The sequence below is a fragment of the Centruroides vittatus genome, unplaced genomic scaffold, assembly GCF_030686945.1.
Source record: "Centruroides vittatus isolate TY-2023 unplaced genomic scaffold, ASM3068694v2 contig_1824, whole genome shotgun sequence".
NCBI classification, from domain to species: Eukaryota; Metazoa; Arthropoda; class Arachnida; order Scorpiones; family Buthidae; genus Centruroides; species Centruroides vittatus.
This window is the reverse complement of record NW_027121123.1, coordinates 1,602,939-1,630,808: the sequence shown is the minus strand read 5'-3', so window position 1 is coordinate 1,630,808 and position 27,870 is coordinate 1,602,939. Positions and strand designations below refer to the sequence as shown.

Sequence of the window (27,870 nt, the reverse complement as noted above, 5' to 3'; positions counted from 1 at the left end):
ACAAAGGAAATAATCGATTTAATGTAGTATAGATACTCGAATGTGATAAAATACAGTTATCGCTTAAACTTTATTCCGTACTGCTACGAGATATTTGATAAATACTTGGCGTAGTAATACGCGAGCGGGTTGGCAATATAAATTGGTGGGTGTACGGCGGAAGAATTACAAGTTATTCTAGGTTCGTTCTTGTCTGAGTTTGAAACATATTTTGTTAAAGTTTAAAGTATTCGACGAAATAAATCAAAATGGTTCACGGAGGAATGTCAATAATTAAATATCTAACATTTTTCTTTAATTTTCTTTTTGTGGTAAGTACTATTATATATTATCTACGTCATTTTATGTTTTCGCGGAAAAAATTGTCATATGCTTTCGCGGAAAAAATTGTTTTTTGAGTTATGAAAACTTCTGAGTACTTTTATAGATCATTTGACAACGTCTAGAAGAGCTTAATTTTAGATTAATGAATATTAAATGATTTAATTTCGTCCTGTTTAAAGTAGTAATTAGTTTAATTCGGGACGATTTCGAAATTTTGTCGGGTGTCTTTGGAAATTGCGTCAAACAATAAAAGATTGGAAACCATTAACGTTATACTTGTATTAAGTTTCACTTTACATTTCACATAAGTTAACATGCTCATAACTATCGAGGTTATGTTTTTAATAATTCACTAATAATCCGATAAGCTTATACTGTATTATCTTTGGTGGTAGAATAATGAGATAATGTTTTATAACTGAAATATAGTAAGAAATTTTAAGGATAGACTTGAATATTTTTGAAATTTTAAGTGTTTTATTCTTCTAGCAATTTATTAAAATTAATAAAATGGTAAAATTCTACCTCTGAATGAGGGGGGTCATATTGAAGATAAGTTATTGCCATTTAATTATTAATTCTAATAATACTAATTACAACAAGCTCTATGGATGTGATTTTATGTATATATGTGTACATACTTGGGATGGTTGAGACAAAGACATTGGCTCATTGTTCTGGAGAATCTGGGTTCAGATTGGGCAAAAACATTATCCTTTTAGGTGGTTTTTGGATATGTCAGATCTGTGTCTAATCATTTGGCCATTCCATTGTGTTCTTGCCAAGTTCATGATGATCATAATAAAAGACATGTCTGAAGAGAAAGGTTAAAAGACACAAGCAAACTGCATCATAATACATGTATTATCTTCTAAGGCAGGCCTGGCCAACCCAAATTGTTTTGTGGGCCACTTTGATCACACGTAAAATTACGGTGGTCCACAATTTAGGAAAACATGCTTTTAAAAAAGTAAACAAATACAAAATGAATAAGATTTTATTGTTATACCAAGAATTTGTACTCACATTTGTGCATTATAACAGTCACACATGCAAATTTTCATTTATTTAATTGTTTTGGTGTACACATAATGGGAAACAAAAGTTTTAATAGCTATATAAATATCGCTTAGCGGGCCACACAATTTAACGTGACGGGCCACATGCGGCCCGCAGGCCATGGGTTGGCCAGGCCTGTTCTAAGGTATCAAATTATATAGAGGTAGTAGAAAGATTTACATTTACCTCTGCAGTTTGGTGTTTTACTGAATTCCCTCTGCCACCACTGCTGCTTTTTTTTTTTTTTTTTTTTTTTTTTGTATATTAAAATATACCAAAAAGAATTCTAGTTTTTAAAGTTAGTATTATTTTAACTGGCAATAATGAAATCATATTATTTTGTGTTAAATAACAAATGATAAAAGTAATATCTCAAGTATGCAATTTTAACATTTGTTTGTTCTTGTTGAACTAAATAAAACTATAAATTTCCAAATGTATTTTAAATAAAATAGATTATGACAACAAATATAATTGTGATTAAATTGATACTATTAAATTACCAAATGTTCTGTAGTATTATCTAGCAGGCTGTATTAGTTATTAGTTGTAATAAAACCCAATAGATAATCTGGCTGATCATTTAGCAATACAGATATATCAGGTAGTTGTGTAGTATAATATATTATATATATATATATATATATATATATACTATTAAATTACAAATTGCAATTAATTTATCATTTCATTCATACTTAATGTAACAAATTTAGGATGAGTTATGAAATTGAATTTTTCATTTTATAGTCTGCCTTTTCATTTTATTAATATGAAGAAAATACAGAAAAAAGTAATAGTAATATTTTCTGTAATCCACTGTTGGAATCTTGCTAGGATTGCTGGCCATCTCTATACAAATAAACAAAAAGAACTGTAGATCCAGGAAAGACCCTTGGAGATATGACTTCAAAACTTCCTTTCTACAGTGCTGAATGATTTGCAAAAATTGATTTAAAAAAAAAAATGGAAAAATTGAACAGTATTCTAGAACTATTTTTAAATTATTTTTTATAAGAGGAAACTAAAAGCATTTTATATTGACGATATTAACACATTCACTGCATAAATGAGATTTTTGGTTTTTTCCTAAAAGTAAATGCTATTTCTGATTAGGTCTCATCTTTCAGCTAAAAATTATAATAAGAAAATTAGACTTGGTTGTTGTTAACATGTTTAAATTTTTTTTTTTAAATTAAATGCCTGGATAGTATAAGCATTGTATTAAACTAAAATAAGGATACATTTAAGCTGATAAAATTTAAGGTTGATAGGGAGAAAAATTTACAATTACCCAAATCTTTGTACATTGCAGTTTGAAAATATGGTGCAGACTCTTTAAAGTTCGAGGAATGCTTTATTTATGAATGTCTTTGATATGGTCCTATGCTCCTACTTAATATTTTGTTTATTAAAAATGAGATTTCAGTTTATTTTGCTTTCAGGATTAGGTGTTCATAATTTTCTCCTGTTAAACAGATATTGAGATATTATTAAACAGATATTCCTAAACACAAACTGGAGATTTACAATTACCACTCACAATATTTATCTTACCTCCATGGGGTAAATGTAAGTATGTAGTATGGATTTTTTTTAGCATTTTTTACAATTTCTCTAGTAATACAGCCTCATAGGAATAATTGCAAATATATTTGTGATTAGTATTAGTAAAGTAACAAAGTGACTGAAAAAAGAAATAACCAACTATGATTTCTTAATTTTTAAAAATTGTAAACAATGAGAAATCAATACCAACATTTACCAGTACAATCATTCCACTCTTCATATGTTACCTTTATAAGAATGAGGGTATAAAAATGAAATACAACCTTACAGGATGTGAATGATTCCCAGAACAGAGATAAAGCATGATTAATTTGGCAAGATTTTTAAGCAAATTTGCCCTATTATATATATAATTGGAATAGTTACATTAGATTTTTGTTGCATATTAATTTTAAACTATTTTCATAACTTGAACCTACCAATAAGAAGTCACTTTCCACACTGAAGCACGTTGGTTAATGTAACTGAAAACGTTTTTTCATTAAATTTTATTAAACTGCTGGAGATAGTGTGGAAGGTGTGACTTATTATTAATTAAATTGTTTATATTAAATACATAGTTCTTAAAAATTAGCATGAATTGTTTTGCTAATTGAACTTCAAAATCTGTATCAATGTTCCCTAATTTTATTTTGAACCATTTATTGTTTTTGATCTTGAAGGATCATTTACATTCTTCCTTAACTGCATTAATTAATATTTCCGTCTCGACACCTATCAACCTTTAAAATGCAGCCTTCTAATTCCAAACGTTTTCGGTCTTTTTAAAAGACCTTCAGGAATACAAATCAAAATGATTTTCTTTAACTGAATGTTTGTTCTGGAACGTTATAAATTTTAACTTTAAATTTAACTTTAGATTTAACTGCGCAGGCTCGTATATAAATACCTATAAACGGTGATGTTACTCGTACCAATCTATATATATAATCGAGACGAGTTGATGATAATAATAATAATAATCAGTGCAGAGCCCAAACAGGTTAGGAGTTGAAAGTTGAAATTTGGTACACAGTTAGGGTATGTCACGAGAATGCACACTAAGAAGGGATTTTTCGAAATTCCTCTCCATGGGGGGAGGGACAGGATTAAAGCTTCTATATACATTATCGAGACGTGTCCAAACGGTTAGGAGTTGAAAGTTGAAATTTGGTACACAGGGTACCAAATTTAAGCAATTAACCAAAGTGTTAAGTAACAATGGAAAACAAGAGAAAGCGACGTGCAAGATTTACGGGCGCTGAAGAAAAAAAAAAGAAAAGGGTAATATGTCAGAACATATTCGATTTTCAAATTTAACAGATTAGTTCGGTTTTTGTCAACCCTTCTTCTTTAAAACATTCGATGAAAATCGAACAATATAATCAGAACACGTCGTGAAAATCGAACAATATTAGAACATTCGATTTTCAAATTCGACCTTTCTTTAGAAATACTTAGTTTGTTGATGAAATTACACTTTTTCTTTTGTGACTATAACGTAATAATCTTAATCTTCGCTATTGTTACTTTTGCCCGAGCAATGCCGGGCCTACCTGCTAGTATGCATAATAATATATAAATAAGTATAATATATGAATAAATAATTAGGCTCGTCTCTTAATTATTATTCAAAATTATGCTTGCTCTCCAAGCAGCTGATATTTTACTGGACACACTAAAGTTTATTGCGAGTCCTTCTTGGTAGGTCTTATATATCTGCCATGCCTCCACATATTTCAAGTGCCTCTTGTCATGGATCTTTTGTATTATTTTAGCCCTTTGCCAATCTACAGTGACTTCCTCCGGGTCTGCAATAGCATACATAGCTAGGGCCGTGACCAGTTACTCATTACACACGTTTCTTTCATGCTCTTTCAGTTTTTCTTTTAACAATCTTCCTGTTGCCCCAATGTAGTGTAGCTCTGTATGTCTCCTTTCGTCGTGAACCGGAATCCTATATACCCCTGGAATTGAGCTCTGGTCTAATTCTTCCTTGTCATTGCATAGTATTTGGTAAACTGTGGGATTTCTTTTAAAAATTACTCTTGTTTGTTGCTGTTCCTATTTTGTTGTAAATATTGCTTAAAGGAGCCATGTAGTCCATAACCGTGTATTTGTTCATTATTTCCTGCTCAACCTTATCTATATTGTCTATTCTTGTTTTGTTAATGATGGCTCTTATCGTATTTTGGTAGATACCGCACTGCCTGGCTAGCTCTTTTACGTACTCTAATTCTTTCATTCTGTCTTGTGGTTTGCTGCAGTGTGTGTAGGCTCTCTTTATTAATGCCTGGAACACTTTTATTTTATAAGGTGCTGGGTTGTGTGAGTTCCATAGAACGAGAGGTCATAACAAAAGTGTACAGAAAGACAACATATAACCCACTATTTATACTAACTTGTTACTAAATTTTACTAACTTATTAGAAGTCAGACCAGATTTCATGAAATTACTGACAATATTTCCAATAAAAAATTTTCCATGTATCACATTTTATTTGAAAAATGAATGAATTTCAACAGAATAATTTGAATTATGATTTTACTTTTCAGTTTCCTTTGTCAAACTTCAGCATTTCTAGAGTTCAATGAATTATAAAAGATTGATTCTGATAACTGATCATTTAAATCACAATTCCATGACAGTTGGTAAGGAATAAAATGATACCAATCATGTAGTGATAGATTAAATAATTATGAAAAATATTACATAACGTATCCTTATAATCAAATATGCAGTTGACTGTGCAGAGTGTCAACGATATATTTATTATTAACTGTTTATGGGGGTTGTTATTAGTAATAGACAATAAATTTAATAATTTAGACAAAAGCCTAATATTAATTGAAAATATCAATAGAAATATTCATGCCATAGTCTGTGTAAATTCAAGTTTGTCAGGCAAAAAATACCTTTTTAATCAAGTGCATTTTGTCTAAGATTAAATGAGAGAATCTTTAGTTAGTTGTAACATTCCTTGTATTATTAGTTTTTAGTTAAATGTACTAAATTAAATACATATTTGACAAAAAATAAACTGAATTTTATCATTAACTTGCTATTTAGTTAGCTTAATCTGTTACCAAAGATTGTGTGTGTGACTAAAATGTTTTGCTAAGTCAATTCTAAAAAAAATCACTAATATGGTGAAAAAACGGTTTCAAAGAAGTTTAAAATTTAAATTTTTATTGAAATGGTATATGTTGCCTTTTACAATTGCTTTTACATTATTTTTCCAAATAGTGATGCCAAACAGTTGTAGATGACAATTTTTGACTTGACAGAAAAATTAACCCATTTGCAAAGCTCATTAATATAGCACACCATTTGCATCAAAATTTGAAGATGAAAAAATATTGAAATGCCTACATGAAGATGTTTAGTTTTTCTTTTTTCTCTCTTAATGCAGAGTTTTTTTTTAATGAAATAAGAACATTTGATCCATACCTTCATAGATTTGTGACAGTTTGATAGTAATATAAACAAAATATTTTTCTTGCAAAATAAACTAGTTGAAAAATATTTAATAATTTTGTTCTAAGTAAAGATCTGAAATGAGATTTAAAAAAAAATAAGTGGAAAAGATCTTGAATTAGAACAAAGTTTGAATTTTTTAAATAACTTCTAAAAATACAAGATTAAAAATGATTCTAAACAATATATACCGTATTTTACGGACTATAAGACGCATTTTTTTCTTTGAAAAATTGCCTCCAAAATTCAGGTGCGTCTTATAGTCCGTAGCATCTTATATGTATTTTATGTGTATTTTAAAAAAAAAAAATGCTTAAAAATTAAAGTGCGTCTTATAGTCTGTAGCGTCTTATAGTCCGTAAAATACGGTATATGTATTAATTATGTAAAAGTTTAGAAGTTCATCTTGTAATAATTTATTAATAGTAGCAATTTTAGTAGTATTGCCTATGATAAAATAGTGACTATACATGTATGCTTAATTATAGAGAATTTCATTGAAATTATAAGTAGGACTATTAGTTTATTTCTATGAATTAAAGTTTCTAAAGTCTGAAAAATCTAAAGTTTCATGATTGAAGAAAGTTTTTTCTTAGTAATTTCATGCCTTTCAATTCTGTGCTAGAACTATAATTGGTAAAATTTAAATTTTCTACATTTAGTTATAGATTTTCTTCGTATAGATTTAGATCTTGCACTCTCATTTGTTTTGTAATGTGGCTCCAGTAAAGCCTTGATGTTATTTTTGAATTGAACCATATATACTGGCTAAATCCAATTGAAACCATCTCCAATCATTAATCAAAAGCCTGTTGAATGCAAATTGGGAGAAAATACAGTAGGCGAATACTTCTTTTTTTTTTTCCATTAAATATAGAATTTTGAATGTTAAACTTGAAAGATAAGTTGGTTTTGCAAATCTGAGGGATATTCAAGTCATATTGCAAATTTTTAATGTACAGAATAAGAGCAGCAAAACAAGTGGAAATAGCTTTTACTTCTCAGTTTAATCCTTTGCTACGTTTGTGTATGTTTTCAATGTTTCACAAGTGCCTGGATTCTGCCAGAATAGAAAGAATTGTTACATTGTGAGGTGTGCAAGTTTCAATGCATGTGATTTGAGCAGAAAATCCTGGCTTTTTCCAAAATGTTTCTTCAAATTGAAGTATGTACATTTGAAATTATTCCTGTCAAAAGAGGAAAGTTGTCTTTGGACTATACACATTTTAACTTCCAGAGGTGCAAGTGGTCATTAATAATTGTATATACAATGCCTAAAAAAAAGAATATTCTGTGCTGCAACTTTTGCAGAAGTTATCCATTGATTATCAAACATCAGAAGCTCAATGTTTAGATATTGGTGTCAAACCATCTGGGCTGGGATTGTCACATTCAGAGAATGGTGTGCCTTAAATCATTTATACTCTGTAAATGTGTTACTGTTGCAGAATAGTGCTTAAATTCGTCTATTGATCTCTGCCAGTTTAGCACTTTCTTCAACAAGAAATTTCGTCATAGTGCATTGTTCCACACATGAATTAATTATGCTAGTTGCCATTTTGAATATTTTGCACCAGAGCTAATAAGACACACATTTTGTATTATTAAAAGGAACACATACAGTATTTGCTGTTTTTAGTGAATTGATGTTCTTGCATTAATTATTTTGAATATGATGATAAAAGCTTTTGACTTGAAATGTTCTTTGTATATTGTTTTTGTTAGTTTAGTGAAATAATTATATAAGACACTGAAATATCTTGCTCTCTCCAAATAGAAGTCAATAGAATGAAATCATTAAATGCTTGATTATTTTGGGCTATAATTTGACTAAGTATTAACCTTATCAATTCTGATCCAAGGGAGCGAACTTATCTCTTGGCATGAGCTTAATAGCAAATGTATAAAAAAAAACACATTATCCACATAGATGTTACATGAAAATTATTATTGTATATCCGTTTTCTTCACTTTTTTTTCAGCCATCAACACCTTGCTTGAATCTCAAAACAGTCTCTCACCATTTTGAAAATTGCATTCAGATATTTTTTCTTATGAAATTAATTTATTGCAAATCTATTTATTGAAAAATGTATACATAACCCTAAAAACCATCTCAATGTTTAATTGCTAGATTATTGTTGCTTATAATAAAATATTTGAAGCGAGGCTATTTTAAATGCCATATGTAAGTCATCACTTGCAATTTCTCACTTTTGTTTTTATATACAAAAGGTGATGATGATCCCATTTCACAGTTGAGAGTGCACAGAACAATTGAGTCAAATTTATATAGAATAAGACAGCTTTAAATGTTAAATTATATATATAAAGGCTAAAAAAACCCTTTCTATTGTTATCATTCACACTCCTGGAAATGCCTTCCCACATCCAAGGTTAAATGCTGTTTTATAGAGAGAGAATTTGAGAATGTCTGCAATAGACATATCTGTCATCTAGCACTGTGATGGCAAACCCATGACTTGATGATTTCATGGTATCCATGCAATATTTTGAAAGTGTTAGGCTTCTATAAATTATAAAAAAAAAAAAATTTCAAAACTTTAAATATGTGGTGTGAAAGTTGGGGTCCTAAACCTGCTCTGTAAAGTATTAAAGACCTTTATTGAATTCATGAACTACAGATAGAAAAATTATCAAATAAACAGATTTCCCATTAAACAAAGTATTTGTTTCTGTTGTAATTGCATTATCATCATTACACTTACATAAAATCTGTTTTTGAAATAGATTAAAAAGTTAAGTTCATAAACATCAAATATGAAAATATTTGATCTGTGATCTGGAGTTAGGTCAAAATAAATTTTTTAATTTAGTTATCTTCAGAAAAATTTACCATCACTGATCTAGTACCAATACTGGAGTAATCTTAATTTTGCAACACTACAGAAAGTAATATTAGCAAATAACTTTTCAAGCAAAGCAAACAAAATTGTTGGATTAGATTGGGTTATATTACTGCTGCTATTAATAATTAAATGGTAACTTTCTAAATTAATTAATTTAAGTATAATTAAATTTAATAAGAGATGACATTTAATGCCTACTTCTAGGCCAAATTACTTAGCATTTAATTAATAGTAGCAGTAACATATCCCAATCTAATCTGGAAAACATTGTGCTTTAACCACAACAAAATTGGTGCTAACTGGAGACTACCGTTTGCAAAACAGGTAATATTCAACATTTTTGTTCTGATTGGCTGACTTATTTTTAGTTCAAAGTGCTTTCATTAAGCTCTGCTACATTACAAAATTATCTTCACACTCATTTTATCCCAATATATTTGTTTTCATTGTTTGCTTTATATTCATACTGTACCAACAATACTTTTTCTTTGATTAGCTGATTTATTTTTAGTTCATTTAAGTAGGATTTTCCAGTTTTGTTATATCAGGAACTTGACTGAGTCAGATTTGAAATTCCTTATAATCTGATTAGTACTGTTAATCCTAGGTTAATTGATATTAGTACTGTTAATTTTTACCTTATAAGTGTAATGATTAATATCTTATAAAGTTTGGACTTGATGGCTTAAAATATATTGGTGAGTATGATTATATGTAAATATTATGTATAATGTATATTTCACAACCAAACTCAAACTTAATATTTAAATATCAGCTTATTTAAAATATAAAAGGGACAATCTAATTGTAAAAAGGGAGGGGAAAAAATAAAAACTAATAACCAATTTTTTTAATTTTTAAACTATTATGATAAAAATGTAAAACATACAATTCCATAATTTTTATTGCAATTTGACATTAATAATTATTACAGAATTTCATTGTAGCAACTGTATTTTAGTCAAAAATTTGTTTATATAAAAATAAAAAGAAATTTTAAGGAAATGACCACCACCACACCACAACAGGCTATAGTTAACTACATAACCAGAACCAATAACTGGTATGAATGGAAAAAACAAATGAAAAACTAATGTGATGCTTTTATTCACATAAATGCACTAAAAAATAAAAAATTTTCTTTAGCTTTTATAATATTCTTGATATATGATCAAAAATAAGTGTTAGGCATCATTTCTAAACATAAATACCCCACATTTTTAATTTTGGTTGCATAATACCAAGAATACTATAGAAGCTGAAGAAAAATTTTTAGTTTTAGTCCTCTTCACTATTGTCATATGTAATTAATTTAATTGTTGTAGTTTAAGTAATTATTTTGCAAATATTATTTACAAACTAAAGAAATGTATTGTCATTGGGAATACATATTTATGCAAAGTTTCAACTAAATTGGAAATTGGGTGAAAATTCAGTTACAAGATCTTATCTACACAGACTAAACAATGAGTAAGGTAATAAAAATTTGCTTAGTTTTTGAAGAAAATGTGTTTCTCAAAAGATTCGATGCAGTTAAATCTGTTATCAATACTATTAGAATTTTCAGTATGAAGTATGAACAAAAAAAAGAACGAAAGCTTAAATGACATATCAGTATTGAGAATTTCTCAAGAAAATCATCAGTTTACAAAATTGTTTTCCCAAATTAAATTGGTAAATATTCAAAGGCATTTCTTCCATAAAGTGTAAAGTCCTACTTATTGTTTGTTGTATTTTTTTCTACATACTGAGATACTCAATATTCTTTCAGTGTATTGACATCTTTTACACTAATGTTTGAATGTGTTTGCAAATTGTTTAATTCATTCAATAACCTTTCCTTTATCAAATGACTGGGGAAGCAACAATTTCCTGGAGGTATAAAATATTCTCTATAAACAGTTGTTGATAAAATCTGAAATTTTTTTTCAGTTGTAAATTTCCATTTTTTCATGAAATTTTTTGAGTAATTTACAGTATTTATTGAAAAAGTTTTCATTTGAAATAGATGTAGGTAAAGATGCAATATTGGTTTGATTATATATAATGTGGAGCATTAGCAAAGTCTCTGTGGCTTACAGAACTGTGTTCAATTTCATTGATAGATTTTTATTACAGTTTGCTATTTTTCGGATTAATTGCAATGAGGAATCCAAAAATGTAATAAAAAAAAATGGAGGCTGTGAAGTCTGACTTGAGCAACATTGAGTAAGAATGGCTTTGTCAAGGACTGCAGAAACAATGTCAAGCTCGACTTGAAACACTCAATTCTTCAATCTCTATTTTTTCATAAAAAATATTCTGTTATGCTTGATGGGAGAATTTCTAGTGTAATATAATATTTTATTTTGGGAATGCACTGATCTTTAGAATTTAGAAAAAAGGCAATTCCCTGTCACTTAGTATCTAGTACTAGTCTAGATAATCTGCCTTAGTGAGACATATCATTGAAATAAGGAAATTTACATATGAAAGACTTTTGTTGGTTTATTTATTAAGACTTTTTCACATAACAAATGATACTAGTATTAATTAGATGTTAAAATTGATATTTTTATTTTTTAAATAAAAGTAAAATTTTTCAGAATATTTGGTATTTAATGTGTGATTTAAAATTTTAATCATGTTGTATTAGTTTGCTATATTATATGATGTGCATGATACAATTTTTATTTTGGCCATAATAAAATACGTTTTTAAATATAAACATTCTGAAATCATCATTAATAATACTACATTAATACAGTAGAGCATCGTTTATCCGAAAGCCAATCAATCAAAATGTCGGTTAACTGAAAGCGCTCCAGTCAGACTGTGTCATGCTGAATTAAACGTTTTTGATACTAGATTAACTTCCAAACTATAATTTTTTTGTTTTTATATTTTTCAATATATTTATTTTGTTTGTACAAAATAAAGAAACAATTTTTAATGATACAATAGCCACGATTATTATTTAAAAAATTTACGTTAGGCTTAACATCAACGAAAATTCAACACGAAGCGACACACAATGGAGAAAAATTTCAACATGGGATAGGTTAATATATTTTTTCCTATATAATTGGTTATCCGAAAAATTAAGTTATTCGAACAACCCCAGTACCCAATTGATTCGTATAAATGATGCTCTACTGTATTTCTTTGTAAAATAGGGCTGGTGGAAATACAGTATTAACAAAGTTAAAACATGTAAACAGATGCTATGTTAATATGATGATAAATTTTAAATTGTAAGTTAATATTTGATTATCTAATTATACTAATTTTATAAATTAAATTTTTGCAGTTATTTGGCCTCGTATTTATAGTCATTGGCAGTTTGGCTTTAGGAGGAGTGGAAGAGTTCTCAAAAATTTCTTCAAAATTACATGCACCAATTATTTTGTTAATTGTCTTGGGATGTGCTGTCCTTTTGTTGTCTTTCTTTGGTTGCTGTGGTGCCATAAAGGAAAATTACTGCATGCTGATGACTGTATGTATTTTTTTATATTTTAATACTAACTGATAGATTCAATTATTTTCAGGAAAAAATTATGGGTGTACTATAGATTACTCCCTATGGAATTTCAGGACTTTGATTATATATTTGAACTCAGGGACCAAGACGAGTTCAACAGTATTCTATTTTTGGACCGGAGACGAAAAATAAAAAAGTTATCACACTTTTTAAGTTACCATACTTTTTTAATGCTCTCATGCAGACAGCACCGAAGTTGCTAGTATTGCCATCTTGCGGTAAAGTCTGCAAAACCGTGACATCGGACTACGGTCATCTCCCGGAGCGTTAAATACGCGATACGGAGCGGAGAGAGCGACGCGACTTCTGATCATCGCACGATTGCCATTTCGGTTAATGTTACTTACGGCAGCGAACATGGCGGCCCGACTGACCTCTCGTATGGGCGCCACCACACGTCGCCATGTGCTAAACTAGTGATCGATTCACGGTAGTTCTTGAACAAAGTAAAAAAGGGGGAAACGTCTACTAAAGGCAATTTTAACGGCAAGCGACGCGACTCCCGATCGCGATAGCGAGGCCGACTTAGCGACTCCCTATCATCGTGCGATCGCCGGAAAAAAGTATAACTTTTTTGTTTTTCATCTCCGATCCAAAAGTAAAGTATTGTTGAACTCGTCTCGGTCCCCTGAGTTCAGATATATACCCAAACACACGAAATTCCATAGGGAGTAATCTATAGTATACCCAAAATTATTTATTAAATAAACATGAAAATTAGTTTTAATTTAAAGATATAAGTAATTAAATTACTTTGAATATTTATTGTAAATAACTAATTCTTTTTTAATTTCTCAGCATTTGTTTTTCAAACAAGACCTTCCAATCCTTCATAGGATGATCAAAAATTATAAATTATACAAATGTATTATACAATAATTAGCAAATGAATTTAACAGAGCATGAAAAGTAAATTTTAAATGTTTCTATATTGAACAAATTTAACAAATCTAAAGAAGAAAATTGCTGTTTTATTTGTTAATTCAGCAGTTTTTCATCCTTTTTTTAAACCTAAGGACCAGTAAAATATCTGAAAAAATTCTACATGTCACTAAGTTATGTAGGCCTAATTTTTTAAACCTATGTGAGTATTACCAACATTTGGGACATCCTGTGCCATTTATAACAAATCCAAAAGCATGTTTTTAATAGTTATGGAAACCTAATCAAATTGGAAGTAAACTATTAAAATTGAATCATCATTGAACAAAGTTTTAATCTTTATTAATTTAAGTCTCTCTGTGGAACATCTGCCTATCATCATAGACCACAGGTTGAGAAATTTTGTGTTAATTTATTAATCCTGAGGGTAGGTGAAAGTAATTAGGATTGAGAAATTGCTATAATTTTTGTAACCGTAATACAATTTAATAAAACAATATCTTCTAACCTGATTACCAGTTAGAAGGTTAGAAGATATTGTTTTACAAAGTTATGCCAACTAAAATATACAAGAGAATTATAATAAATTTTATGTATACATATACATCAATCAATGGAATTTTATAATTCTTATGCTGGTGGTGTGGGCAGTGACTGAGAGAGGCTGCTTTTGGTGGCAAAAAAAGATGGCCGACCACTTATCTGTATGGAGGTGAGTGCAGACTGCTGTATGCTATGAGGTGTAGAAATTAGTAGTTATTGTCCAGAGATGATGGCATATGGTGAAGGGACATTATGCCATAATTCATCCAGAACCAATCAAGAATGGTCATTTGTAGCAAAATGGCTTCAAGTTCTGTTGTGTATGCATTAATCCACATCCATCTGTCAGTCCACATCAATCTGAGGATAATGTGTTATTGGCAGATGGCACCACTGCCCACAATGAATTTTAAGGTATGCATCCATGTTTCCATTTAATAAGGTTAATGTCAAATAATTTTTATTATTTTTGCATTAGAAATATAGAAATTATAGCAATTTCTCAATGCTAGTTACTTTTCATCCATCCTGTATTCATATATTTGTGCTTCTGATGCTTAGACCAAGAACATTGTTTTTTCTATGACCATTTGATATGTAAAGTTAGCTGCCACTTAAAATGATCTATGTTTACATGATTGGAGTTAGATTTCAATGAAGTTTAACCTGATATGTTTTTTTTTAATTTGAATGGGATAGTTTGCTAATCTCAATAGTCTTACAGCTGAGATATTTTAACTATTTCTGCAATGGAATTAACCTTTTTCTAGGGGTTAATAAAAAAATTATTTGACAATTTTAGTGAAAATAAATCAAAGTAAAACCTTTTTTATTTCCCAGTATGAACAGATTTAGCTAAAACTAATATTTTCGAGCATTATCATTGTCTTCGTCAGGCTATTGACCAGTATAAATTCGAAACTGAAATTCAAACAACCTGTTTAAAATTACTTTAAATTCCAAAATATTTAAACGTTGGAAAATAATTTTCAACATATGTGCTACTAAAGTGATAAAATATCCTTATATCACCACAAATAAATAAGATGTAATTACTGTTGTAGAAATGTTAGCTACCTGTTAGTGTTGTTCCTGTTTTTATTCATAGCACCACCTTCATGCATCCGAAATATTAGCGGCATCCTTTGCGATTAATACAGTTGCCAGCCAGGCCAGCTTTGTATATTTCTAACGCTTCCAGGTTGCGAAGGTGTTCAACCTGACCTGACATTTTCACCAATTTGGCCTTATGGAGGTTGGCTTGTATTTTGGGGTCTGTAGCATAGGCAACTAGGACAGTGGTATGCCTTTGGTTGGCAATATCATACCAGTGTTTCTGTATTCTTTTGCTTAGTGAGCGCTTCGTGGATCCTATGTATACTAAATCTTGCTGGAATCTCTGGTCTCTGAGAGGAACCATATAGACACCCAGTGCACAACTTTCCTCTGTCCTGTCTTTGTCATTGCGCAACAGCCCATATACTGTGCTAGATCTCTTATATGCAATCTTTGTGTCTTTACGGGTAGTAATTTCTTTATAAATTGAGCTTAGGTGTTGGTTGTATTGCACCACTGTGCATGATTGGTTGCTACTATGATTATGGGTATCGTTGGGCTTTACCTGTGTGCTTTATCGCTATGTTTTCAATATACTTTCATTCTGCCGCAGTATCCTCCCATCTAGTGTGGTGCGTGTATGCCCTTCTAGTTAGCGCACGGAATGCAGAGATCTTGTAAGAAAAGGGGTCTGCGGAGTTCGACGGAATAAACATTAGTACGTAGCAAGGTTTGTAACGTACGCTGGTTTGCACTCTGTCTGCGTCCAGGCGAAAGTTGACATCTAGGAAGTGTGTATTTGTGTCACTTTTGCTTCAGTTTGATGGTAAGGCCATATGGGTTGTTGTTCATGGAATCTGAAATCATTTACATTGGGCTCAGTCTTCCAAAGAATGACGATGTCGTCATCCACATACCTTTTATAAACTAGGATGTTAGGTAGGAATAGATGTATGACCTTTTGCACCAATTGCCAATTTGTTCAAATTCCAGTTTCGAATTTATACTGTTCAATTGCTGACAAAGATCATGATAATAGTCGAAAACGTTAGTTTTGTCTAAATCTGTTCGTACTGGGATATAAAAAAGGTTTTACTTTATTGATTCATCCTTCCTGGGGATTGTGCGAGAAGTTGTTTTAGTGAAAATAAATTGGTTTAATTAATTTTATATTTGCAATATAAAATATTAGTATATTTGTGAGAGTATGTGTGTAGAAAGTTAGTATGTATAGAGATTATAAGAACAAATTTGTTTATAAATATTTTATATATAGTATCTTTAAATTTATTAAGAATTTCAAGTAATATGATTAAAATTTATTTTTCTTTTCAGTTTTCTGTTATCATATTTTTGATATTCATTGTTGAATTAGCTGTTGGAATATCTGCCTATGTATTCAGAAATAAAGTAAGTTTTTTTTAACTTTCTTTTGGACTCTAGTTATAATTTTATTTTAGTAATCATTATGAAATCTCATATTAAGAATGATGTCATTATTTATGTTAATACAAGTGTTCTGTCACTTGTTAATTGACGATAAAAACTTTACTGGTGTCTTATTCATCCTGTGCTAAATAGTTGCTAATCTGAAAATAATTCATTCTGTATTTTGATCATGAAGTAAAATCTTCATTTTATCATTTTTATTATAAATATTTTTGGGAAATCCTGGAAAGCTGAAACTTTTGTTACAGTAATACACACATCTTCCTTACACCTTTTCAGCAATAATCTTCAATAAACAACTGTTAAAATAAATTTGTTATAGATTATTGCTGTAAAGATGTAAGGAAGGTGTTGTGTTTATTATTATTTCATTTATAAACAACATATTAAAATTAAGGTTGAACATTTTAATTATATTTATGTTTTTGAGAATGTGATGATAATGAAATTGCACTTTTTTTTAAAAAAAATATGCATTAATTTTTAATCCATAGTTTTCTGTTCTTTAGTTTCAATAACTGTTTTAAGCTATTAATTTACACTTCTAGATTTTTTAAAAAATAAGTGAAAGAATAAATCAGAGCATTCCATATTATTGAAATTTGCTGTGAAGGAAAAATTTTTTATTGTTACAAGTCAGTTTTGGGTTAACAGTGAAAAGACAAAAACAACTCATCCCATGTACTAAGGAATCTTCAAATTAAATGATGGGTCTAGAAAATTATAGCTTTCCTTAACTGTAGATTTTAATATTTAAAAGTAGGAGATTCCTATCAAATGATTATGGAATGACTAAATGCAGAAAGCATTTGCATGATAAAAATTTATTCTTTATACAAGATTCATTGAATTTCTTCTTTCAAATTTTGAGTTTCAAAATATAAAGAAAATAGAAAATGTTCAGTCAGTGGAATATTCTCAAATTTTGCAGTATTTCAAACTGATTTTTTTTTTCTCTGTATTTTACCCACTTAAGAATGATAATTTGGTTCGGGTGTGAATTTTTACTAAATTCTTAACCATTTTCAGTCTGATTTTTTTTTTGTATTTTTGTCATTCAGGTTCAATTTAAATTGTTAAAAATGCAAACACAAATAACTTGCAAAATGTTTTTATTTTAAAGCACTTTTTATGAACACAGTAATGGCTACATATGACAATAAGCATACACTTTTATCTTCTCTCATATATTATAATGGTTTTTATATAACTGTCATATATAATTTCTATAATATTACATATAGAATTCTATTATAGGCTGCTGGAGTCCTGAAAATTTTCAAGGAAATTGCTTATGTCCTAGTCAGTCAAATTGGTGACCATGCTGTTTTAACCCTAATTCAAGCAACTGATATGGAGTATGTTATAAAACAAACTCATAGAATATAACATATAACTATCTCTCAAAATTTACAATAAACAGCAACAAGTTGCTCAACTTTCTGGAAACATTTAAAATTTTGATGCTGACAACTGTTATCATATTTTATTTTAAAAACTTTTATATTTTTGACTATTATAAAATGGCAAAAAGCTTAATTTTGAGGATGAGTTTTATATAAACAAGTGTAAATGCTAACAATGAGTAAAATCACCATTGAGTCCAATCTGACTGGGGATACACATGACCCCATTATCTCCCCATTCCCTCGACTTTTAACCACCAAAATTAAATAGCATTAATGCTCCTAATAAACAAACCTCCTTGAAAAATTTTAGAACTTTTTGACAAAAAGCACAGGAGTTAAGTTTCAAACAGGTTGAACCAAATTATGCCCCACACACACCACACACGCACACACCACACACACGCATCCATATACACAGAAATTGCCCTTGAATTTTTATGCACTTCTCGACATTTCAAGATGTCCTAAATGCAAAAATGTAAAAATCTAGAGGAGGTCATTTTTTGCCAGATTGCCACTTTCCCTCTGTTATAACAGCCAGGTAAGTAAAAAATAAAAGTAGTTTCTTACTAACTCAACAGTTGCCAGTAATGGTAGTTAGCAAACACTGCTTGATGTTGGTCTGGAAAGTCTGGAAGTTATACATTGAGCTAAGTTCTATTTTCGGAAACATTTCTAGATTGAAGTAGTAGTAATAATTTTTAAAAACTTATTACATCCTGAAAAATAATTATTAAATACGTTTTAATACCTTTTTAATGCCTTTAAAAATTAAAAATCCAGTTATTAATTTTTACAGGTAATGAACATTACTCATCTATGTAATCAATTAAGACTCTAATGTGAAATTTACAGAAAAATTGTCAATCTTTATTCTTTTATTGTAAAACTTTATATACAAAAATTCTTTTGTAATGTTTGTTTTCTAGAAGTTTAAAAGCAGAAAAATCACCTTAAAGTACTTAAATTTACTCTTCTCTACTTGCACTTACAAATCAACAAACAACAAAAACCCTTTAAGATGCAGTCTTTATTTAAACTTCTAATGTTTTCAGTCAGTTGATTGACCTTCTTCAGGAAAAATCAGATAATTTTGATTTTATAATGAACAAAACGTATTTATTAAATAAAAAGACTGCCATCTTAAAGGATATTTGTTATTAAAAAAAAACTCAACTAAGATTAAAAATTTTCATGCATAAAAGAATTCTACATTTACAAGTATTAAATGGAAATATTTTTTATTTTTAAATTAAAATTGTGTATAAATGTCATCATCTTCATTATTATAAATATTCTTATTTATAATTTAGATATCTGAAAATATAAAGGAGGCTTCTAAAGAAATATTGGAAAAATATAATAATGATTCAAGTGACAAAGATTTTTGGGATAATATACAGAAAACGGTAAGATTGTTTACTTATGTTGTTTAATAAACCTTTTTATTAAACAATATTTAATAAATTCTTAAGCAAGTGATTTGTTTTATTAAATATTTAAGAGTAAAACTCTAGAAAAGAGAGATTTTACTTATACAAAGCTGATTTGATTTTTCATTATTTTATGTAAAAGATAGCTGTTAGAAAAATTATTTATGTAATGCACATGAAGCACAACCTTTTATGAATTGAATATTTTATTAATTGAATTTATTGGTGATAGTACATAAAATTTTATATAAAATACAGTCGACTCCGCATAAGTCGACACCCAGATAACTCATCATCGTAGGTTAATTAGTCAATTTTCTGTGGTCCCAGCCAACTTACATAGGCAATAATGTTATTAATGTTAAAAAAAACTCTGTTTACTCGACATTGTTTAACTTGTCACCACTGGATAAATCAACATACTTTTTCTGTTCCACACTTTTTAGACGTCTGATAAGTCGAATCCCCTCCTGAAAAAATGAGTTCACATTGTACAATAAGCTGTGTGGTGTGAACTCATTTTTTAGGAGGGAGTCGACTTATCAGAATTCTAAAAAATGTGAAACAGAAAAAGTATGTTGATTTATCCAGTGATGACTAGTTAAACAATGTCGAGTAAACTGAGTTTTTTAACATTAATAACATTAATGTTAAAAAACTTGCCGTCCGGACCCAAGTTCCGGACGGCAAGTGGTTAATGCCTATGTAAGTCGGCTGGGACCACAAAAAATTGACATGAGTGACGAGTTATCCAGGAGTCGACTGTATTTGATATTGACCACTTCAGTGTAATTTAAACTAGAAGACATTTTAAATTATTTGATATTTTAGTTTATTGTTTTGTGACGATAATTCATTTTATATGGTTTATATATATGCAGTTATGAAATAAAAGTGGAAAAATTTAGTTTTAACTCTGGGACTGGTATTTTTTTTGCCTACTTATAAGGACCAGCGTGGGTCAAACAGGCCTCAGATGCAAACTGTACTAAAATTTAATAAATATTTGCCTTTTTAAAATAATTATTTTTAGGTTCAAGTTTAATTGTTTTTCTTATAGGCAACAAACTTTTTTTATTTAACACAAGAAGCATAAGTAACTAGAAACTTTCCTTAACCATTCCCACAGATAGCTTTGTGGACAACAGAGAATTTTCAGTGTTTTGTTTGCATTTGAACAAAACTTGAAGACAACTTGTTCTGTATTTTTTTGTAATTTTGCCCGGAAAGAATGCTAAGATTGTAGATTTTGTAGATAACCCAAACATTGATTGCTGTCTGATTTAAAAACATTATCCAAAATACTATAATATGCTTCTTAATTAGCCTTGGTATATACTTGTGAGCACTATGTTGGCCTCTTTACTTTTAGACTTATTATACTGTCACTGGACACAAGATCAGCCTTAGAAAATTTATTTATTTTCCCAAAAAAGTATGCATTTTGGATCTTCCTCATTAGCTTTTTTTTTACAAATATTTATGAAATATTTGTGTGTCAATTTCATAAATATTAGTAAAAAAAAAGCTGAGGGATTTAAGGTCTGAAATGCATACTTTTTTGAGAAAATAAATCAATTTTCTAAGGCTGATCTTGTGTCCAGTGACGGTGTAATAAGTCTGAGTAAAGAGGTCATCATAGTGCTCACAAGTAAATTATCCAAAATGTATACAGGTTATCTTAGTGTTCCTTCTCTAATTGAATATTTTTAAGCAATTCCATTGAGAATTTTAACACTTTATAGTAGAATTGAACACCCTGCTAGCTTTTTTCCCATTTTGTTCATTTGGCTATATTGAGAACTTAGTATAAGCACATTTGTTTATTATTTTTTACCTTATTAAACAATCAAGATTTCATTATTTTGGCATTTCAACAATTTCATCTCATAAAATGGTGCTTTTGAGTTTGACAACATTTTCTAGTAATAGTAAAGATTCAGTGTCTTTTTTGGGGTGTGTGTTAACATCAACAAAAAGCCCGTCTCAATTCATATTTCTGTGGTTGGTCATGTATATAAATTTGTACTGTGCTTTCTTGGGGAACATGTTCATCTACAGTAAGGTTTTTTCTTGTCTTGAAACATGTAATACAATTTTCAATGAACTTGTACCAAACAGTTGATATTAAGTAGAACTGTCAGTTTTGATTGTGACAATTTAATAGATTTAATTTAAATGCATGTATATTGTAATTCCTTAAAGCAGTTTTTTAAAATAGAAGGCCCTAAACTCAGGACAACATCAGGTCTAAGTCAAGTGCTGGAAATGTATGCGTCATATGCATAAATGAAAGCTGTAAGTGCTTCATTCTGTTGGACTCTCTTGGTGGAATAAAAGACATGAAAACTTTGACAGATATTATAGATACCACAAATTTGCATTAGTAGTGTAGCTCTGCTAGAAGGTCTACATTATAGATTTTAGATTTTTCTTGACTTTCTTGACTGATCTAAATGATTTCCAAAACTGTGGTTTTATTGTGTCATACTAATTAGATGATTCTTTATCAACTCGTGAATTACATTTTAAGTTCAATTGTAATGTGTAATTAGATGATATTAAGACTTTAATTATATGACAGATTTTTACTTATACACAAGATGTGACAATTAAATCCAGGACTGGGGTAATAAAAGGACACAAAGATCATATAATGAAAAACCCTTTTAATATGTTTCAAAGTAATCCTCCTGGAGGGCAATGCACTTCTCACAACGCTTGTACAAGTTCTTGAAACACTCTGCAAAGTCACTTCCGTTGACAGCTCTCAATTCCTTGGTCACTTTGCACTGTATGTCCTCCAGGTCTTCGAATCTTCATCCCTTCGATGTGATTTTGATTTTCGGAAACAAAAAATTGTCACTCACCAGATTTGTCGCCTTGCATGGAGGGTGGCTCAACTCCACAATGCCACGTTTGGCCAAAAACTCCTTGACAACAGTCGCAGTGTGAGGGCGGACATTGTTATGCAGCAGTAACCAGCTTCCTCTTTCTGCAAACTGAGGCCTAACCCGATGAATTCTCTTCAACTGTCGATCCAAAACTTCTATGTAATAGTCCTTATTAACTGTCTGACCTGGGTGAACAAATTCTTTGTGAATGATCTCGTGCTGTTGAAAAACGTAATCAGCATTACCTTCATTTTCGATTTTTCAAAGCAGAATTTCTTTTGCCGTGGAGATTGAGGTGAGCGCCATTCCATACTTTGTCTCTTGGTTTCTGGGTCATACTGGAAATGCCACATTTTGTCACCTGCTACTATGGAATCCAGTAAAGAGGGGTCATCATCAACATCTTGAATGAACTGTTGACACACTTTCAGCCAGAGACACTTTTGGTCCTCAGTGAGATAATGCGGAACAAAGTGGGAGCAGATTTTTCTTTTGCCCAAATCTTTGGTGTTAAGTGAGTTGTCTCCAGATTGATACCAGTTGTCTCCGCTATCATTCAAATAGACATTCAACAGTCATATCACAGCAAGTCTCTGATTTTTTTCGATGTTTTCTGGTGTTCAAACTGATTGAGGTCATCCAGGGCGAGCATTGTCCTCAAAGTCTTTCTGATCATCCCTGAAACGCACAAACCACTCAAAAACATGAGAGCGGGATAGGACATCATTCCCATAAACTTGCTTGATGAGGGCATACATCTCTGTTGCATTTTTACCCAACTTGTAACAAAACTTAATGTTCACTTTTTGTTCCATGACAAAAACATGATAGCACTTTCTCACAGCAATATGTGAATGGAGTACAGAAAGACATGTTGCCAGATGGTTGAACTATTATGACAAGCTTAAACAAGTTTCTGCATGCTGACACTGCAGCGCTACACAACCAGTCCTGGAATTAAATTATCACACCTTGTAAATCAATAATCTTAAAATAAAGTTTATAATTTTTATTTCATTTGAAAATTCAGGTTTTTTTTTATTATGATATACATTCTAATAAGTGTCTCTTAAATGTAGTATAACTGTTGTGGTATTGATGGCCCAAAAGATTGGGAAGAAACCTTTCCTTCACCTAAACTACCTGATTCATGCTGTTTTACAAATGCAACAACATGTCAAATGGGAGGTGATAATGTTCGACTTGATGTATGTATAATTTATTATTAAATTAATTTAAAGTAACAGAATTTTTGTATATTGTATAAATTGAATAACTATAAAACATTGAATAATAATTAGTCGTTAAACGATGATCTTCAGTTTCTCATAATGGTAATACAATTTCATAAAATTAACTTCTCACTGTTTTCAAACACTGAGAATGTGAATATGTGAGTATATGTTGGAATATTTTTAAATGCCATGAACAAATAAAAGTATAGGTATCTCTTGTTATATATTGATATCAGTTTCAAAAAATTTCATAATTTCAAAAAAATTAAAGTACATACTGAAATAAATTACAGTGCACATAAATCTGATTCAGTCACCACATACATTATCATCATAATCGTTCTGTAATTAAAGAAATCTGTTTTTGATTTCAGTTTTTTAAAATTATAATTTAACCTCAGTTTTAGCCATTTCTTTAAAAGTTGAAAATTAATCAACTGACCCAGAATCTTTAAGGAGGAAAAAAGGTGAAGCTAAGTGGGAAAAAGATGATGTAAACCTGGTTTTTGTATAAGTTGATTCTTAATCTGAATAAATTACTATTCAATTACACTAGTTATAATTGGAAACAAATCTTTAAAAATAAATTAGATACATTCCTAAAGTTGTATTGATTTAGTTTGATAGGCTTTGTGAGGGAAAAAAGTTTTTTAGTTAAACATGTAATACAAGGGATACCTGTAATAATATATATTACATTTCACGTTGTCTGGATGTCATTTTTTACCTAATTTGATTCAAACAGCCAAGATAAAAAAAAGGTGATAATTTTAATTTTAAGAAGTTTAATTAAATTTAATAAATTTTTTTGTAAAAAGACAGTTAATTGGGTGATCAATGCATCATTCTAACTCAGTTGTGAGATTGTGGTAAATTTACAAGATTGCCTAAATAGAATTGATGTGTACAGTACTTGAATGTGACATAAAATATGAGAGCTAACTTATAAGCTCAGCAGAAATGACTGATTATACAAAATATTTTTGTTATTAACAGTTTGATGTATCAAAGTTTGTCATAAATTTTGACAATTTTAACTGTTTGTTCTAACTTTAAACTTGCATAAATTTTACATTTTATTAGGTAAATTGAATGTTCCAAAAACAAACACTAAGCTTATGCCTATTTGTTAGTGATGAGAAAAGTTTAAAGAAATAATTCATATTCAAAAACATTAATAATGAACACAAAAATGTATTACTGTAAGTATTGTGTGGTCTTACAGTATTGTAACTGATGAAATAAGAGCAAACAACAAAAAATTATTTTAAACATAATTGTAAGTACTTTTGATTACATTTTACATTCTCTTCAATAGGCTATTAGAACAAAGTAATGGAATAAGAATATAGAAACTGAATTCAGAATTGCTTAAAAATCATTAAATAAAACACTGTCACCATGTCCAAAAATCAACAGCAATAAGTAACTTAAAGTATAAAGTATACACCCATGCACTATTTCATTTTTAGCAGATAATATTTCAACAGTTACATTATAATAAGACAATTCAGTGTCTACAATGGAAAGTACAGGGTCTCCCAGAAAGAATCCTACCATTTTAAATTCTTGTAGTTATATTAATTATTATCTAGAAATTGTTTAATTTACATTAAAATATCGGAAAACTAACCAAGTTTCATATACCCTGTATATTCACTCACCACAATTTCTCAATGCCTATGCACCTTTGTTACTCAGCACACATCCACCAATACTCAAATTCTTCCTACCCATGCTACAACATATCTGTTGTCACTCCTCCCATATGAGCCACAATTCTACAGTTCCTGCAAATTACACATGTTGCACAATGATGAATGATTCCAAATTTGCAAACTGCAGAACACAATGCCTTCTTTTGTGAAGTTGACACTTTTGTTTACAATGCTTCCCAGAGTAGTACAACAAGACATTTTGAATACAGATGAGAAATGAAACTTGGACAGTTACTCTAATTGGTGTACATTACATACTTCTCAGATAATTACATAGAGTAATTTAAAATGATAACATTCATTTCGGAAAATCTTGTATATTCATATCAGTACTATCTGTCTTTGACATGCATGTTTCAGGACTTATTCTGGTTGACATTATATAACTTCGGAGTGACTAATAAAATATTGCTACTATATCCATGATATGCCAATATTACAAAATCATGTAATATATTCAAAAGATAAACAAATTTATATATAGTAGATTCTACTTAATTGGGGCATTTGTATTTGGGCCAAACTGCAGAGAACAAAAAGAAATCAATGTATATAATGTAAATTTGCACCTACTCGCTCCCTATTTACGATATTGACAATCATACTTGATAGGAAAGCTATTGATGGTGTGCCTCTAGTTGCATTGCAGTTTGTCAGTTATAAGTTGCACTGTAGAAAGTTTAAAGTAAATGATATTCTACAGATATTCTCAGATTTGCTAGGCCCAAAAAGAAGGTAGATTGGAACAGAAACGGCAATTTTTAGTGTGCTTGATCTGGTCTGTTTTCCCAAGGCAGTTTGGATTCTGCAGGAGGTATCTGGAAGAAACTTGCAAATAGCTAAGCAAACCGATGGCAAAATTGGTTTCATATGTAATGGATGCTCACATTGGCTACTTACTAGCTGCTTGCTACCTAGATGTATTCCTAATGAGACAATCAAGGTTGCTAAATTGGGCTACTTACAGCAGTTTGAGATATTAAGATTTAAAAATGCTATATCTTTCTTGGTTTAGCTAGTTGCTATTTTTGGACTGTACAAATTTATTTGTCAGTATACTGGGCTAATAAAATTTGCATGTTTATCATTTAAAAATTTCAACATAACCACACTATGCCTTGTGAGCAAATTAAGTGTTCTCTCCTTGTGCTTGCTCACCTTTGCTTCTGATGTTTTCAAAGATTGTAATTAAAACAAACATTGTCTTTAAATAATTCATCTTTTAGTAAATATCTCTTTATTTTATACATTATTATAGCAAACATGTTTTTCATATTATCCTGATAAGGTAGACTACTATCTGCATAGTTGTGCCTAATGATCTATTTCCCAATGTAATCCAATTAAGCAGAATGTACTGTAGCAAAAATTTAAATAATCTGAGACAATGTTGAAATAGCCAGAGTAACATAAAATGTAATACTAGACCATTATCATGTAGGCTTACTCTGATCCAAGTTGATTTCATTATATTGAAGGTAATTAATTACCTTATAATTTTATAGAAAGAATATTGAAAATTGTACCAAAACCTTTATTATAAGTTATAGTTGTATAATTCAGAGACTAACTGAAATAAGATTTTGTAAATGTATTAAGTTAATAATTTAATGTGGCTATTGCTTTAAAATATCAACATTTTAGGTCTGTTTTTAAATGTGGAAATCAAGAAATACCATAAAAATCATTTTTTGATGTTTCTCACCTTTTCACATCTTAAAATTTATTTTTAGGGGTGTTACAATGAAATTGTAAAGATTTTAAAAGAATACAGTTGGAAAATTGGAATTGCAGCCCTTGTGATTGCATTCTTACAGGTATGTTAATGTATGATTCTCAAATTAATTTCAAATAATTTTTAATGTTTCAATAAAATTTAAAATGCCAATTTCAGTTGGTGGGAATGATTTTTGGCTGCTGCCTTGCACGGTCAATCAAGAAAGAATATGAAACTGTATAACAGTCATCAGCCATAAAATTGTTTTAAAACTTTATTGATTACTGGTGATTGGTTTGTTTCTTAAAAAATGTTGCAAAAAATGTAAATTTCATATCTGTTATTCCCAGAATTTACAAATCTAGTAACTTTGAGGACAAATATTGTTCAAAATGTCAACTTTTTATTGTTCATGCGTAACTTTTAAAAGTTGCACACTGCCTCTTGTTAATGTATGAAAATGTTGAATAAATTATAAAAGATTTAATTTTTGATTTTCTAAATATAAGATGCCATAAATTATAAAAATATAGTGAAACCTGAAATGTCCTTTCAAAAAAAATTATATGATAAACTTTTATTTTTTTAAAATTTATTACAATATTTTATGTAACAAATATATACATCAAATTTCTCTTGAAAAATTTTATTGTAAAACAAACTTTTTCTATGCTAAACAATTTAACGTTTTTAATAAAGTATTTCACATTATTTGATAAGCACATTTTGTCTTTA

The 27,870-nt window shown here is 29.6% G+C and overlaps 1 protein-coding gene and 1 long non-coding RNA gene across 2 annotated transcripts; both read left to right on the top strand.

Annotated features, from left to right (window-relative positions):
- The first annotated feature begins 17 nt into the window (after positions 1-17).
- Positions 18-27,622, top strand: LOC136969859 (CD63 antigen-like). The gene is made up of 7 exons (XM_067264151.1): positions 18-311; positions 12,569-12,754; positions 16,616-16,690; positions 19,452-19,547; positions 23,545-23,673; positions 27,152-27,235; positions 27,313-27,622. The coding sequence occupies exons 1-7, from the start codon at positions 249-251 to the stop codon at positions 27,376-27,378; spliced, it is 699 nt and encodes a 232-aa protein (XP_067120252.1). The 5' UTR covers positions 18-248; the 3' UTR covers positions 27,379-27,622.
- On the top strand, positions 22,202-23,333 carry LOC136969860 (uncharacterized). The gene is made up of 2 exons (XR_010879883.1): positions 22,202-22,432; positions 22,851-23,333. It is a non-coding gene; the product is annotated as an uncharacterized lncRNA (long non-coding RNA).
- Positions 27,623-27,870: the final 248 nt, after the last annotated feature.

What these genes read in the sequence shown, in the direction of transcription:
- LOC136969859 (XM_067264151.1), top strand. Translation starts at nt 249, where the DNA reads ATGGTTCACGGAGGAATGTCAATAATTAAATATCTAACATTTTTCTTT. An exon ending in TCTTTAATTTTCTTTTTGTG is followed by an intron (nt 312 to 12,568) that starts GTAAGTACTATT and finishes AAATTTTTGCAG; the next exon opens with TTATTTGGCCTCGTATTTAT. An exon ending in GGGATAATATACAGAAAACG is followed by an intron (nt 19,548 to 23,544) that starts GTAAGATTGTTT and finishes TCTTAAATGTAG; the next exon opens with TATAACTGTTGTGGTATTGA.